The sequence below is a fragment of the Vicugna pacos genome, chromosome 31 (genome assembly GCF_048564905.1).
Source record: "Vicugna pacos chromosome 31, VicPac4, whole genome shotgun sequence".
In the NCBI taxonomy this organism is placed as follows: Eukaryota; Metazoa; Chordata; class Mammalia; order Artiodactyla; family Camelidae; genus Vicugna; species Vicugna pacos.
In genome coordinates, this window is record NC_133017.1 from 16,546,385 (window position 1) to 16,563,626 (window position 17,242).

Consider the following 17,242-nt stretch of genomic DNA (forward strand, 5'->3'; position numbering starts at 1 on the left):
CCTGTCGGGTCAGGGTACACCTCCCGGCTGCTGTCAGAGACCCCGGTGCCTGCTCTGAGGCCGCCGCCCTCCGGCCTCCCTCGGTAGCCGTGGACTCCGCTAAGCGGGCCCCTTAACAGTCTCTGAGCAAGAGCGGGACCCTGGCAGCGGAAGCAGCCCCGCGGCAGCGGCACGGGAAGCGGGCAGAACCCGGGGACCCTGCGGGGGAAGGGGGTCGGCCGGGCCGAGGGCAGGGTGGGGGAGGGAGGGGCCGGTCCCAGAGGTCTGTAACTTGTGTAGGCACTTAAAAAACAGAAAGAGAAATTTACCCTCAAAGGGACTGCATCCCCAACGTGACCATGGCCGTGGGAGGGAGGGGAGCCCGTGGGGTCACAGAAGGCTGTGGGCTCTTCCAGGGGAGGCAGCCACGATGTTCTGGGCATCCTCTGGCAGGGCCGTGTCCCAGCCGGCAGCCCCGCGAACCGGGGAGGCCAGCCGGGCCAGGGCGCGTGCCGGACGCCTTGGTGGCGGCCCGGGCTGCCGACTTGCTTTCTGTCATCAGTGTGAGAAAAACCACCAGGGGAGGAGAGGCCCTGCTGCCAGGAGCGTTCCGGCAGCCCCGGAGAGCGACAGTGGGCTGCCAGGGCTGGTCCCATCCCCGGTAACTTTGGTTTTGGTTTCGTGGGGCCCGTTTGCAGAGATGCATGGTTAAGGGGTTCACTGACTCGCAATCCTCACGTGTGGTTTTCAAGGCAAATGATCACGAACAGAACAGTCACGGTCCTGACAGAAGCCCAGAGCCGGGCTCTCTAACCTTCATTCAATCCGCTACTAATGTATGTACTGCCCCCCCCCATGAAGCTGGCATAAAACAAGAGTTCAGGGTGGTATCGCTAGAGGGGCTGCTGTTTACATGAATACAGCACTGATGTCATTTCGTTTCCAGTTTAATAGCTTCAGTGAATGATGAAGTGGAAAAGTGACCCCCACCAGTTCATGCTCGGCTCCTAGTTCCAGTAAAGCAAAAGAAAGGAGAGGCCTCCATGCTCAAAGGAAGCCAGAAGCCAGAAGCCAGAAGCCAGACTGAGATTTAGACTTGACCCAGAAGTGACGGGGCGACGACAGAGTTGTAAAGGGGCCGCATCCTGAGAGCAGCTCGGCCGTGCACACCGGCTGGTGAGTCCTGCGCCCTTCCTTGTGAGGAGCCTCGTCTCCATTCTGAAGGGGTGGGCCTCAGCGGAAGGCCTTCCCTCACCTTAAGGGTGGGTTTTTTTTGGGGGGGGTGGATAATCAAAAACCCCATCAGCCAGCTAGTTAAACAAGGTGCCTATTACAGGGGCCCCCAATCCCCAGTGGTCAGCCTGGTGAACCCTCTGACGGGGCCGCTCCGAGCGAGGCCTTGCCCCTGGGGTGGTTCTGTCTCCCGGACTTCAAGGGTGCCTGGGGCATGACCGAGGAGCCAGGAGAGAGAGGTGACAGAGTCGGCCCCTGGGGAACTACTTACTGAGAGGAAGGAGCAGGAGAAGGGGAGAGGGAGAAACATGGAATTTGTTAGCCAAGTCTGCAGGTCAGCCTGGAGCCCGTGTCCCTGACAACGGTCACTCTGACAGCGGTCACTGAGCTGCCACGTGAACCTGGAGGCCGCTCCCCCTGTGCTGGGCTGTGGTTATTAGAAAGTCCTTACGCTGAGCCCCAGAGAGTCCGAGGCAGGGCAGACCTGATGAGATACAGGAATTCTAGAGCCTCCACTCCCCAGAGCGCTGGCCCAGCCCCAGTGCCTCTGGGGACGATGACGGAAGGGACGGGTCGGGGGTGAGTTGGAATGGCTTAGCAAAACTTCCAAACGCAAGCGGGATGCCTAAAAGTAACAGGCACTGAAAAGATGCTTGAAGAGCTGAATAGAGAAAACAGGGAGAGAGCTTGCAGTTTCTCCATCTCAGCTGGCTGCAGCCAGACCCAGGGAGAGCCAGTACATTCACGCTCCCCTCGAACTCAAGACTGAAGGCAGCCACAATGCTCCTTTCCAGCAAAAGGCAAGACCGTCACATTCACCAGATGGGACAGGGGACTTGAAACAAGAGGTTTCACGTCACAACTGCCCAACCTCACTGCGCTGTGTTCCCATCACCGTCAGTATCGGAGGAGGAAGGCCAAGGAGAAGGATGCTCTGGTGTCTGGATCATCACAGTAATGCTGGTCCAGTGTCGGGGGAATTAAGTGCACAGAAATGACGGTGGAGCGACAGTGTGCCAGTGGGGACCAGCCAGCACTGCCCACGAGAAGGAATGGGTTAAGTGCGGAGATTTCACTCAGCAGCGCCAGGCACACATCTCATTAACAACCCACTAAGATGAAAGAAGCAATGAGAGATTTGACTTGATCTGTTAAGGGCGCACTGCTCAGGGCCAAGTCTGTGAACCTTCAAGAATAAACGAGACCATGAAAACGCTGAGCACGGTGCTGGGCACGCGGGCCACGCCTGGGAAACATCAGTGGCTACTCCGAGCTTCCAGTGCTCAGAGGTGGGGGGTGGTTAACGTCTGCTGTGACTTAGAGTGACAGCTTTACAGTGGTGTCCTGCAAGAATAACTTACTTCTGGTGGTTCGCTCCGAAAAATACATATTCTGGGGAAGCACTACCTATATTTTCACCGACTTTGGTAAGCTGGCTTTATTGTTTTCTTTTTAGCAGGGGGCCGCGGGTGGTAAAGGAACACGTGGTGCAGGGTTTTCTGAATGACTGAAGCGGCCTCCGGAAACAGCCAGGAAGGTAAACATCCTGCCGACTCCAGTTCTTTTAAGTAGCACCATCCTTTACGCAGCATATCTCATACTTTGATCACTAAAATAGTAGATCGTGTTAGAAGGTTTTAACTGCAGTGATAATTCTATTTTCTTTGAATGTAAGCAGATGATCAGAATGTCCTGCTGGCTGCTTTAGTGCATGTCTCACAAGTCACAGAATTATACTCATCTAGTCAATTCTCAGAATCGCTAATCTTAGGACAGATTTTTAGTTCTAATGGAGATGTTTATCTTTCAGCAGCTGGGAAAGTAAGAAAGGGATGTGATACTCTAGTCTTTGGGGCCATAAAACCCCAGCCATTCCAACTGTCAGGAGCCTGCAGGTGGGTCTCCACGCGCGCACACGTGGAAAGCAGGTGCGAGGCGAAGTCGCTTGTAGATCTTATGGGGACAACAGCCCTGACTGAAAACCTCTTGTGGCGTTATTCTTCCTGCTCTAGCCCAACTACTGTACGTTTGATTGTAGGTGTTCTGAAGGGAACAAAAAAGAATCCCAAGGCAGAAACTTTATCCAAATTGTGTGTGTGTGTGTGTGTGTGTGTGTGTGTGTGTGAGCAGCCTACCTCAGCATTTCTCTGAAACTGAAGTTGAGCGCTGGGTTAGGACTCCCTCTGACACGTGGAGAGGGGAGGATCTGTGTAAGGGTAAGTAGCTGCTCCCCAGCCCTGGAACGTCCAGGCCTGAAGAAAGGGCCCGGGGCCAGACTGCGGCTCGCCAGGAGCCCCAGGGAACGAAGCAGCTTGTGAAGGTCGCTTGGCACTGTGCTGGGTGCTGGTATAGCCTCACCTTTGATCATATAACTGAATAAAGACTTCCGCAAGTGATGGGAAAAAACCAAAGCAGGCACATTCTAGAGAAACACTGGATAGTGATGCAGCAGCTCCCACCCAGCCTGAGGCCTCAGGGCGAGAACGTGGGCTCTGTGGGCAGGAGGCCGTGTCAGGTGCCAGGACCACACGATGTTGTTCAGTGGACAGGGTGGATGGAAAAGTGGGAGGGCAAGAACGCGGACTTGGAAGGGCAGGGGGACAATCCCCCTGACCCAGCAGAACAACGAGGAAAACTCAGGATAAGCAGGGGCTGCCGACAGGAGGAAGCAGGTGCCTGCCAGCGATACGAGAAAACCTGGGTGACACTCATGCATGTCCTTTTCCTCCAGTAACATTATTAGGAAACTGCAAATACCAGTGCCCACTTTTGCCACAGTCTTCTGCTCTAGACCAAGAAAACCCTGTTTAACTCATGTATAAGCTCCTGTTTGAAAAATACTTTCTGATGGTGATGGCAATGGAAATACCAAGTGACCAAGGAAAAGTTTAGAATTCTAGCAAGCTCGTTAAGCAGGAAACGCTGGGCCAGGCCAACAGGACACCCTTGCCGGCTAGCACGTGGGACAGTGATCTGGAGGCCTCATCAGCGGCTGACTTAGTTTGAGATTCTGACTGTATTTTTTGCCAAAGGAGAAGCAGGTTGGAACTGGATGTGAGAGGTTTCAAGTGACTTAGAAGTCAAATGGAGAGCAGTAATCAAAGGCTTCCATTTTGAAGCTGAAATAAAACTCCAAATCCTCTCTTCCACTTAGAAGATGCGAAGACCATGTCATTATTTTAGTTTACTGAGTTGCTGTTCCAAATGTTCTTGGGAGCACTCGTGCTAAAAGGGAACAGGGAATGGGAACGCTGCCATTTCCAATCACATAAAGGACAGAAATCCTTTTAATTATGACCATGCCAATCTACATCTTGCTAAAACAGCTAATTACATGTCAGGGGGACACTCAGTCATTCAGAACAATTGTCATTATATTTTTATATATTCATTCCATGCCACCCCCAATTACCATGGTTACAATTTGAAAGGATGCAGGCAAACCTTCATTTGATCACAGCACACCAACGTGAATGTGAGAGTTAATTATGGCTGTATAAAGCCACTTTTATTTAAAAGAGAGAAAATGAAAATGCAGTCAACGGAGCCAGCATCCCAAGGTGTCTCGGGCGCCAGCTGAGCTGTGCACGCGCGCCCGCGCTCCCGCGCTCAGGCCCGTGTGTGGCCACCGCCGCGGCAGCGCGCACCCATCGGAGGGCACGATACTGCCGTCCAGACTGGGGCAAAGCGCCTGAAAACTTGCCAAGTAACAGGGACGTCAGGAGAGAAAGGCTAGGGCCCCCGCAGATGTACCCTTCTGTTTGTTCTCTGGGAGCTGGCTAAGGATAGTGGGTGTGAAATGTGTGCGGCAAACTGTCGGGGGTATCAAAGTGCTAGTTAGATTTCACTTGAATGGAATCAACTAGATTTAGTTCAGACTGAGAACGATGAGAATGACGTCCAGGAAGTGCACACCTGCAATCCCCAGGCACCCGCCGCATCCCTGAGTCCTTGAGTGACGGTGAGAAGGGGATGTGAGAGCCTTGGGTGAGCCAGCTTTTCCCTCTTATATTTATTCCCCTCTTGATTAGAAAAGAAAACCATTGTTCCAGGAGAGTAGATTTTTCAGATCCTTATTAGCTTTCCTTTTGCTGCGTTTCTCATCCCCACTAGGGAAGAATCATGAAGCTGACACAGAAACGTCTCAATTTATAAACTTACAGTGATCAACTATTGGCCTTCTCTGATGGCAAGAGTGGTAAGTCATCACTTTTAGTTTATAAGTAAAGAGAATTAAGAACAGCCTTCCAAACATCACCTATTTGCAAGAGGAGTTTCTGTAATCGAAAAATGGACTTGTAGACTTGATGTGTTTAAAAAGCCTTTCCCACCACCATAGTGTGGCAAGTCTCTTGAGAGCAGTAAGGAAATCTTTCCTCTTACGTGAGTATCATCTTCTGAAAAGAAGAGCAGATAATGGAGACCGAAGTACAGAAAAAGAAAGGGCCTCTGCTTTGACAGCACGTGGCCCTTAGGGAAATCCTTACAGGAGAACCTGGTCATTCAGCGTTGCCTCCCCCGGAAAACCTTCCATTTTCATTATGGCGCAACACCTTTAAACTGGGTAACGTGGGTATTGCTAGGTAACGTAAATTAGACAATATGGAAATTAAGAAACAGAAGAGGGTTTCCAGGGCATGCAGCTCAGTTTGCCAAGTTCAATATGGCTGACACCTGACCCCAAACCCTGAGCAAACATCCTTGCTACTTAGCTCACAAAAAGGAATGTTGAATGTAATTCCTACCCCTGCACCCCCCACCCCATCCCTCTGCCCTGCAAAGGTACCAGCAGCGGGAGCTGGCCAATGTGCCCACCTTTCACTTGGGAAATCCTGACAGACAGATCTGGCTCAGTAAAGCTATAGATGGATGTGGCTGGTCTCAACGCAGCCCCAATGAATACAGTAGTAAAACATTACTAATATTCACAACAACAAAATGACAAACTCTATCACCACTGACATAAGATTAAATCACAGAGATTAACACAGAAAACCGACACACAAGTAGAGGGTCAGAACTACCCGATGCAGGGCGCCACCGACGAGAAGGGAAATTATTGCCTAAGAATCCGCTGAGACGCACGGGGGAAGATCCCCTGGTGGTTCTCTGAACAAAAACTAGACAAGAGCCACGAGTTAAATGGGAAGACAGCCTCTAACCAAACCCTTCTTAAGACCAGAGAGAGAGTAAGGACTTGACGTTCACATTTTTCGGACACGGGTGAGGAGTCATTTATGAAAAAGGAGTTACTCCCACTACTGCGGGCAGAGATAATACACAGCTGGTCTGCAGCACAGGAAGATGTGTTTGTGTGAAGAGATGACCACACTCACCTACACTGTCTGCTGCAGAAGATAAAAACTCCAGCAAAGTCGGCTCAAGATGAGGCCTTGGTGTGGAGCCCACAGCAAAGACAAGAGGGGCTGTTCACAGAGAGGATGTGACTGGAGATTCCTGATCAAGTGGAAGTCTATTCACGCTTGGTGCCTGACTCGAAATCCAAGAGGGAAATTTGTAAAGACAAAGGCCAAGCAGAACCGCAGCAATGGTCTCCCCGCTGGACGTGTGGGCAGAGAGGCTGCTGAGCACCAGCCGCTGCCACAGCAACCCGTGGGACTGAGGACGGGCTGCACCTCCTTCCCTACCGAGGAGCTGCTTCCTCACTCCTTCCCCACTTTCAGGTGCTCACCTCGACTGAGCTGGAGTGAAGGGTCCCTTCCAGGGGTCTCCCTGTTCCAGGCTCTTTCTTCCTGTGGAGGAAAGTCAGGGGAGGAGCCAACACACCAAATGACAGTGTGTGTGAACGGGACAGACTCCCCAGGGAGGTGGAAGGTGGCTGCTTATCGACCACTCAAAGGACTGAGAACGTGAAGAGAACTGCTGTAAGCGGGCGCTCCAACATGACAAGCTTCGCTGGAAAAACCAAGATGTCTGTCTGGTACCGACTGGTACTAGAAAGTCTCAGGTAAGAGCGTGAAGCCCTCCCTGGCCTTCATCCCGTGTTCACGTTATCAGCAGGTGGGCGGAAATGTCATTAGGATGGTCCATCTTTAAAAGGTCTCTTTGTAAGGCTGTGTGTTAAGAAGGGTAGTAAGTTTACCCATCGAATTGCCATAGTAATTCAAGGAAAGTGTCTTAAAAAAATAACAGACAAGTTACCTGAACTGCTGGCAAGGTTCCCCCACCTGACACGTTTAGTCTTCCTTACCCGGGAAGGAGCAGCCCCGGAAAGAGTCCTCTGGGGCCTGAAAAAAGTACAGCAAACGTGAGAGAAGAGGACAGAACAACCAGAAAGCACAAAATGGGATTCTTTAAGAGCCTGGCTATTTTCCCTTCAGTAAGAGAGCAGTTTTAGGGTTTCTGTTTTAATACTACCTGTCAAACCTGAAAAAGCTTAAGAAAAAAACCTTACAATCCAAAGATACTACAAGTTTGACAGTGGCAACTCCATATGCCACTGTGAGCACGAAGGTAGCCCAGAGAAGACAGCGGAATTAAACCTGATGACAGAGAAACAACCAACGGGAGATTTAAATCAAGGCCTCAAAGAACTAAATTTTTACTCTTGGTGAAAAAGCAAAAGTTATATGTAAGGCAGTGGATCTTAGAGCAGACCAGCGGTCTTCTTTAATGAAGAATTCTGGGTGCAGGATTCCTTCCTCCAGCTCCTACTGAACCCAATGCGATGCTACCCTGCACTGGCAGACTCAGTCCTGCGCTTTGTCAAGATTTCCAGGTAAGACCTGGTACTCAGGCTTCATGGATACTCACTCTGCTTTATTCTCTGAAGCTTTTTTTCCTTTCTTAAAGGTCTTACAACAACGAAACCTTTCAGCTGTTCTCTGGCCATCACTGTATTTCCTCAGAAGCTGCGGCTGTCTTAACAGTCTGAGTCTGTTTCTTTAAAAGGACCAGCAAGAACAAATGATACGAGCAGTCCCTTCATAACGAAGCCATCAATTATAACAATCTCCTTACAATAAATCATGGATGTGGCTTGTCAGACAGTGTATTTTTCTCTCCTTTCTGATTCAACTGAGAAGAAGCAGACAAAATTCCACTGAAATGGAAAGACACAATATGTTTCTTCTAAATAATATAAAAGGAATGAAAGATAACACAATCTCCTAATTGAAATAAAAAGTTAAACACGTCAAGAAAGAAAATGAACGGGGGGATCATTCCTGAGAATAACAAATGCTACTCTTGAATTCGTTGGTTCAAGTAATACAGTAAAACAGAAAAGACTCCTCCATTTTACTTCAATTCTTGGAAGCTGGAAATATATATATACAATCTCCCCCTGAAATCATGGACAAGCAGGCCCAGGTCCCGCCGACAGCGCACGGAAGTCGCGGGCCCGCGGGAGGTGGCGTCTCCTCGCCTGTCCGCAGCCTCCGCGCTGGCGGAGCAGGACTGACAGACACGGAGGCCGGCGGAGTGGGCCCCGCGGGACCCTGGCGGGCCCTCAGACCTCACTGACGAGGATGGGAAAGGAAGCAGCTCCGGCATCCTCTCTCTCAATGGTTTTAGGTTGAAAACATTTGGCGGAGGAGGAAGGGTGAAGAGGTAAGGAAATGGCGCCCTCCTTAGAAGTCCTTTTCAGGTAATGGACAAACAGACAAAGCCCTGCTTCGGAGCCAGCCCCACGCTCCCCTTTAAACAGGGCTTCGTTGCTCGCAGAAAGGAGAGGGGACAAGGCAGGAAACACACGGCCAGAAATACTCTCTCAGGCGCACCCTATGCGCCGCACTGACGGCTGCTTCCTCTTACCCACAGTGACAGTGTGTCCTCTGATCGGGATGCCAAGAGATGACTTTCATACAAGGCCAGCAGGTGTAATTTTCTCTGACGCATGAGTAGTTCATCACTTTGCTACTGGATGACAAGGTGATCACAGGGTGACTTTATAACGCAAGCTCACTGTTTGGTATTTTGAGTTCTCAAAATGAAAAAAAGATTTATCAAATATAAATATCTTTAAAAAGTAACAAAAGTGCTACATATGTGATCAAGGAAAAAAATTCCATTAGTTACTGCCGCTTAAAGTAGATTAAACTTTACAAATATTACCACATCCATTATCAATATGGCTTCCAATTATTAAATAAATTGCCTGTGGCAATATAGCTTTTCACACCTCTCCAAGGACAGAGTAAAGAGCACACCAAGAAGTCACATCTTGTAGTGTCTCGCAGACCTACACGCAGGTGGCAAATGTCCCCTGCTCTTTTCTGCTCCCACTGAGGACAGCGTTTGCATTTGTGATAGTCAGTCAGCACAATCCCACTCTAGCAACCTCTCATTGAGGGGGCTTCGGTTAATTGATACAAAGAAAGAAGTTCATTCACTCACTTTTGACCTTAGCTCCATCCTCGAAAGACCGTTTCTTTTTTGGTAGCAGGGAAAGGGGACACAGACAGGAGGCAAAGCCGCTTCCGTGCTCACCTCCAGCACCTTTCCAGGTAGGCACGGAGCTGTGCCCCGTAACGTACAGTGGTTCTGAGAACTGGACTTAACATCCATTAGACATTCGGCTCGTGTGTTTTCCTCAATTCTCTCAAGCTGGGTTTTGTGGGTTTTTTTTTTTTAATGACTTTTGTTTTCTGTTTGTTTTAATCATGGTCCCAAAGGCAGAAGGCAGTATTTTATCTACTAAGTCACACAGCTTGTGAGAGGAAAGGATGTCTGTGTCAGGCATGTTAGCATCACCCATAATCTGAGATCAAGTTTTTCCTTTGACATTCTTAGCACAGCACCCAAAGAAGTGTTATCTAGCCACGGTGTGACTATAGGAGGCACGGCTTATTGCAGCTGGAAATCAATGACTCCCACGCCGAGGTGGGGATTCTAGTGTTCCTTTTACTCTGCGGACACTCCCCACGTGGTGTCTGTCCGTCCTGGGCCACACTACCTCAGCTTGCATCCTACCAGTCTTGGGGAAGGAACAGGAGTACAGACTAGTGTTAACAGGAATCTAAGGGAACCCGAGGTTTGACACGTAGCCTAATACTTGAGAACCGAGGGCTATCTAAATACCTGGAAGCACTTTCTTGGAATGCTAAGACAGAGCAGCAAGATTTTCTAGCCTCAGGGGCTGGGAGAGGGAAGTCTGGTCGGTCGGTCGGTGATTAGTTACTGGGCGTTAATACTGAGAGAGTATATGCGAAGGCTGAGGGCACCATGCCATCTCCACAGAACAAGACCCTAACGGCTAACTGACATACAAGAAACTGCAAGTTATACTGTAAGAACACATGTTAAGGACCGAGGAAAGTCTGCTAAGGTGCTACGTCTAAACTAAGTTAACTTCTCGTGTTCAGCCCTCCCTGATCAGTCGTCATCCAGGGCCTCTGTCTTGATTTCGTTGGCTCCTTGTCGGGCCAAGGCCAAGATAGTGTGGTTGACTGCCGCCATTTCCACAGCTAATGAGATGGGGTCCTGGTGGTCACTGTGGCTCGTGCTGTCGTCCTAGACGCGCAGAGACAGGAGACAAACGTCATCAGTGGGCTGGGACGTTTCTCTAGCTCACAGCACGGCATGCTGGGGCGAGGGGAGGCGGGACGTTCGTGGGAAGAAACCGAGTTGGGTGGAGAGGGCTCGTGACAACAGAGGTGAAATGTATTTAAGTAGACACTGAATGGATATCAGTCCAGAGACTCTGGGTTGGCGTTTTAATGATTCAACAAGCAAAAAGCACTAAAACGTTTTTTTTCTTGCTGAGAGTTTCATTCCTTCTACCAGGACTGCTGGTGGTGCTGACCAGCCCCGGACCACCCCGCCCTATGGGACAGCATCAGCTACTGAAGGCCGGACTAGTAAGCGACCACGTTCTGAACTGGTACTCTTCCAAACTGGTAATTAAAATGCATGGTTTAGCTCTCCACTCAACTGAAAAAAACTAGACAGAACCATAGACATCAACATCTTATGGATAAAAATGCATTTTTGTAAAAATACAAAAACCTCTCAGTTACCACAGGACAAGAGAGCACGGCGGGAAGAGGCTGCGGGCGGGCCGCGGGCCGCGTGCTCGCACACCCGGCCTTCCGCGTGGCCCCATGTGTCAAACGATGAAGGCGTGGAGGAAGCTGGCGCTGCAGGACATCCGCCAGGCGCCGAAGACGGTGTTACAGATAAGGGGTAAGCTTCTCACCTGTTGTATCTTCAGGGGAGCTCTGCATCAAAAAGCTTTGCAAAGGGTAAGTCCCTTCAGGGGGAAAAAAGCACGGGAACGTGCTGCCCATAGGGCATCTGGAAAAAAAGATGGAAATGATCCATCTACAACACTGAAGAGCAGGACTGCTTCCACTTAGGGTTTCTGACTTACAGAACAGTCTCTTGAGTGAGACGTGGCGCTGTGACTTGGAGCCCCAAAGGGGAGCCCTGGGGAGCGCGGGCGAAGCTGTCCTGTGCTCGTTCTCACAGAGCGGGCTTTGGAGGTTAAGGGGGGCTCAGCATGGGCTCGCGGCTGCTCCTGCAGCGCCTGCGCCCAAGCGGGCAGACGGGGCTGTAAAAGCACCAGCAGGAGGAGAACGCGGCGGCCTCTGCTCAGGAGCGGCCCGAGGGGGCGAGGAAAGGGTGCGCACACCAGAGGGCAGGGCAAACGCTGTCCTGCTGGGGTCTCGGAGAAGAGACCCCACATTCTCTTCATATTTCCAAATGGAAGTAAAGTTTAAAGCCTATAAAAAAAATTTAATGACATCTGTCAACAGATATGTGGGGGGAAAATTCCCACATTCTCAGTTACTGAATTATTCCATCCAGTGGCTACAATTAAATATATTTTCCCCCAAGCGATGAAGACTAAGTCGGGGCGAGGTGGGTGGCATGCATTTATGACAGGGCGTGTGTGTCCACGTGCCGGGGGCTCTGGAGGAAGCACTGCCCGGCACAAGGGGCCCCGCACAGCGGGCCAAGGTGCGGGCCCCCCGCTGTGTGCGGCGTGTCACTGTCACGGCGGCCCGGCGGCCCTAGCACTTCTCGGACACTGAGTGTGTGTGTGGTGAATGGTGGAACTTGCTTGTTTGGATCAGATCCTCCTCTCTTCTTCTACCTTCTCTGCTTCTCTGCCTCCCTCTGAACTTCTTCCCTCCTCCTCCTCCCCATTGCGTACTTGCCAAGTATCCTGTTTATGACAATAAATCCATGTGGGTGAATAACGAGTTCTCACAAGTTCACCAGGACAACTGAATCTTACCGCATTCCTTTCAAATTACATGAAAATCTAACTAAACGCATGAGCAGAGTGGAGGGACATCAGATTGCCTCCCCTCCCCCTCCCCACACAAAACGCGCCCGCAGAATTGAGTTGCCATATTGTCCCACCCGCTCTGTGTCCCAGGACCTCTGCTCAGCTGCGTACCTGCTCCGAGTAGTCATTTCCGTCTACGTCATCACTGTTGGAGTGGCCTCCTGGACTCTGTACATCTATCCCATGACTCTCCAGGATTGCTGCTTCTTCGAAAAAAGCAAATAGATCCCTAAATTATCTGTTACATCACCATAATGGCCTAAACACTGAATGGATTTGTACTGAGGAAATCAGAATGTAATTAAACAAGAACCTAGATTCCTCTGTTTTGTTTCTTTTTAAATTTGCAGACGGATGAAATTCAACACCGCAGAGGTCAGGGGAGGAATACGACTGCCAGTCTGGAGCCCCTGCTGCTATGCATGTACAGTGGAGTGGCTGGCTGTTAGGTGATTCATAAGTACTTACCAACTAATTAAACAGCTCTCTTGTCTTGGGGTTCTATAAGGCATTTGAGAATTGTAATGATGAACAGGAAGTTTGTAAATGAAATACAATTTCAGAAGCTCAAGACCAATCCCCCACTGCAATCTTATCAACTCAAGTTTGTTAAATGTTCTTTATAAAAAAAAATCTGGTTTTCACTGTGTTCCCTGTCTATTAAGACTCCTTTATTCCAATTCTATTAATCAGACATTTCCTAACCTTTAGGTCACAGCTCGGCAACAACCAAGGCACTGAGGGCGTCTCACGCTCTCCCTCTCAGGACCTTACAAGCACCTTTAATATGCACCACAGGAGTAACTGGTCCAGAGACCATGTCTAATTCTAGATTCCACAACATTAAGAACCATGAGTGTTAGAAATAATAATGCCATTCTAACTACAATACAAATAGTGTAACTGATATATCTTTGCCTTATTAAAAAATGCAGGGAAGAAAAACGTAAAGGCGGATCATTTAGCCCTGCAGCTCTAAACTGAAGATGCTCTTGGACACAATGTCCGTAACTGCTTCAAAAGCGACCGCAGCCCCTCTGGTACATTACCGATGTTGGCTCGCCTCTTGATCTCCTTCCGTCTGTTAGCAAACCAGTTATATACTTTCAGGGAGGTGACTCGTTCCAGATCTGACAGTTTTTTGCCTGTGAATGCATGCAGTAAAATTCAGATAATCTATACCTGAGACTAGTTTTAAGGGATAATACTTTTCCTTTTTTAAACATTTTTTCAGTTGCACTGACTGCCAGAGTAACAGATATAGAGGGATTTTTTTAGCATTACCTAGTACTATACACATACTCAATTACTGAATGAACAAACATATAAACAAACATACAGGTAGCAACTAAGAACACAAAATGCTTCCATTTGGAAAGCCACACAATATTAAGAAATTCCAATATTAAATATGGTGTCACAGAATTCCACAAAGTCAGTCTGCTAGGGTTCAAAGTTCACATGACAGTATATAAAGGCTTCATTTAATCAGTATCATTCTAGATGAATATGTTATTTATCAATAAGTTTCTAGATAGCTGAAGTTTACTTACATGTTTAAGGCCTTATATGAAGTAGTTTCCTGCTGTCTTAAGACGGAGAATCCTATCCATGTTTTCTTGAAGACTAAGGTCACTGTGACCATCCATTACGGTAACTATGCTGGAACACGTAGCACAGTTCAGGCTGCATTTCCAATTTATCTCCTTCACTGTCAAATGTGACGTTTTGTGGATAGAACCATGCTTGCCAACCAAGATGGCATCCACCTGTCCCTTTCCCTCCCACCTTGTCCTTTTCAGTCCTCTTCAGCTTTTAATCCATAGTGGGCGGAGAAACTAGAAAACAGGTTAGGCCCTTGATGATATGGGGGTGAAGTTATTTCCCAGGAAGAGTCTGAGTTCCAGCACAGCTTTAGGGCTGGGACTTTGGCTTGTGTAAGATAAAGATAGAGATGTCGCTGCAGCTGAGTTTGTATGTTCTAGGTTGTTAGGAGTCTGGCTTCTAACAAAGGAGAATGCATTACTACTTAATTACTATAAAAACCTTGATACTTTTGTATATAGCCTTTAAGCCAATCAAATTATCTGGCCAAATGGAGATCAACTGCATCATCTTAACTGAGAACGGTTTCTGGTTAAAAAAAAAAACCCATAAAATGTGGAAGAGCATTTCAGCACATGGAAGAAAAGATGTATGAGCGTTCAAGGGGCTCTGCTGACTCGCTCAGTGACAACAGACTTCAGGATGGATTACCTTAGGTTCTCCCCCTGCTACGTAGAAGTCATCCCAGTGTAGAAAGGAGACAGAAACCATCTCCAAAAAGAATTCTTTCTTCAAACAGGAATACAGAATTATGTAATTTTCAACAGTTGTAAACAAACAAAAATCCCATCTTAATATTTTCATTAACAAACCCTGCTTGTGTCCCGAACTTTATAGTTACTTTGACACTGATACACTATCTGGAAACTTGATAAATAACAACATATTCATCTAGAATGATACTAATAAATGAAGCCTTTATACAGTGTCATGTGAACTCTGAACTGCTGTATACAGTCTTCAAAACAGTATCAAGGTCGTATATCTTAAGCAAGGACACTCCCTGAAAACTCTCATGTGAAGGTTTGATTTGGAGTCCCACAATCAACCCCGAACAAGCACTGTTTGAACAGGACCGGGCGGTGGCCATCCACAGGAGGATGGCGTGAATGGAGCCAAGAGCACCCAGGTGGGATGAGTAAGAGATTTTATGTCCTAAATGATGATCTAAAGCTAGGAGTCCCCCCACAGAGCAGGGCGGGGCCTGCTGCCTTACCTGGCTTCTGTATAACTGCATTGCAAGCATTTGCAATTTCTTCTCTCTTTGCTTCATCTGGGTATTGATTCTCATTGAAGTAACTGCAGAGGCAACCAATTAAGACACAAAGTTTGTACTTTGAAAAGTGTGCTCTCATTAGAACACCAGCCCACTGAAAAAGATCTTCTTTGAGATGTAACACAGCGTCCAGTCCAGGCTGCCCACTGTCCAGGTTCTGTACTGTCCAGGAGTGTGGCCACTACTCACATGTGGCTGCTGAGCACTTGAAAAGACGCTAATGTGACTGAGGAAGTGAATTTTTAATTTGATTTTAGTAAATTTAAATTTAAGTAGCTACACGTGACGAGTGGCTGCTACGCTGGACAGCACAGGTCTAGCCACGGCTCTGCTCCATTAGAAGATGTCCTTGATGGAGAAGTTCCCTGTGATACGGATGGCTGGCTGAAATCACAGTTCTGTTCCTGAGGGACTGGTAACAATAGGACTCTTCGTGTGTCACATTGTTTGCAGTAGCAGAAATTGGAAATTACCCAATTGTCCATCAACGGGAGAATAGAACAAATTATGGGACATCTATATTTATACACAGCTATTTAAAAATGACTAGAAAAAAATAAGTTAGAGCTCTATCCATTGGCATGGAGGGATGCTTATGACAGTCCTAAGTGAGAAAAACAATCCATAGAATAATGTGCATGTAAAAGTACCATTAAGAAATGTGAAAAATTCCTGTGTACTTAAATTTGCACAGATAAAAGCTGGAGTTGTACACACAGAGCTATAAATATAGATTACCTCGCTGTGGGGGAAGGGGATCAGTGGCAGGAAATTTAAACATTTCTTTATTTTTGCCTTTTCCCGTATGTTAAAAAAGCATATATTACTTCTGCACAATAGAACTTAGAAGAAACTCGGTTGTTCACCCCACCCTTAGCATGAGCAGACCTGCGAGACTGTACATGGGAAGACAATTCTTGTTAGTACTACTTGTTCTGTCATCTATGAGTTTAATAAAAGAAAAAGGATTTCTGTGCTTTGAACCTGGCAACTTAAGATCAGGAAACGATTCCTTGTCGAATTCTGGTACCTTTCGTTTCTTCAGGGGTTTCCCTTCACCCAGAATGCAGCTTTCCCATTACTTCGCCCTGTCTGTGCTGGTGGAAATGCCACTCTATTAGGAATAAACACCGGAGGCCCGAAACCCTTCCTGTGAATCCCCAAACCCGACGTCTGACACCGCCGCCCCTGCCCCCTGCAGCCCTCTCCGCGGACAGCATCCCTGCTGTAGTCCCAACAGAGAAGCTGCCATCACCAAATAGCCTTTCATTCCTAAAATATAAGCAATAGAACTACACCATCCACTCTTGTCAGCTCCCCTCTCCACAACGGTCTCCTGCTTTTATTTCAAGATTTTAGCATCACTTCCCATGTGATTTTCTGCTATCATTTTTAGGGCTTCTGTGTTCATATTGAGGATTTTTCCAAGTCACGGCTCCACTTCCATATCACTGTTGACCTCTATCCTTACTCCACTTCTTCTGTTTACTTGGACAAAGACACTCTGGATTAGTGTCCACTAAGCAGTAGCACTGGCATCACTTGGGAGCTTGCTAGGAAGGCAGAGGAATCCCTGACCCCAGCTCAGACTACATCAGAACCTGAAGTTTAACAAGATCTCCAGTTGACTCGAATACACATTAATATTTGAGAAACACTGGATTAGCTCATCCATTTAAAATTCAACAACAAAGACAACAAAAGTAGATATTAAGTACCTAAGTAACACATGCCGGCACTGTGGGTAAAGATGAGAATTAGACAGTTCCTGACCTCAAGGAGTTTATAATCTACTGGAGACATTATAACTTGTGATAAAATTCCGTAAGATGCCTGAACAGAGTGCTCTGGGAGCACAGATGAAGGTGTGCTCAGTGCTGCTGGAAGACTTG

The 17,242-nt window shown here is 48.0% G+C and overlaps 1 protein-coding gene across 17 annotated transcripts in view; it reads right to left on the minus strand.

Moving 5' to 3' along the window:
* HMBOX1 (homeobox containing 1) overlaps positions 1 to 17,242 on the minus strand; it is a 134,944-nt gene that overhangs the window by 2,510 nt on the left and 115,192 nt on the right. For 4 of the 17 annotated variants that reach the window (XM_072952723.1, XM_015238259.3, XM_072952725.1 and 1 more), the window contains exons 7-10: positions 15,291 to 15,373; positions 13,519 to 13,614; positions 12,581 to 12,675; positions 11,480 to 11,897 (exon numbers count right to left, since the gene is read on the minus strand). In XM_072952723.1, coding sequence (XP_072808824.1) covers positions 11,670 to 11,897; positions 12,581 to 12,675; positions 13,519 to 13,614; positions 15,291 to 15,373 — 502 coding nt within the window. In that variant the 3' untranslated portion in view covers positions 11,480 to 11,669. The other 13 variants (XM_031692563.2, XM_015238261.3, XM_006203187.4 and 10 more) reach the window with 13 other exon arrangements.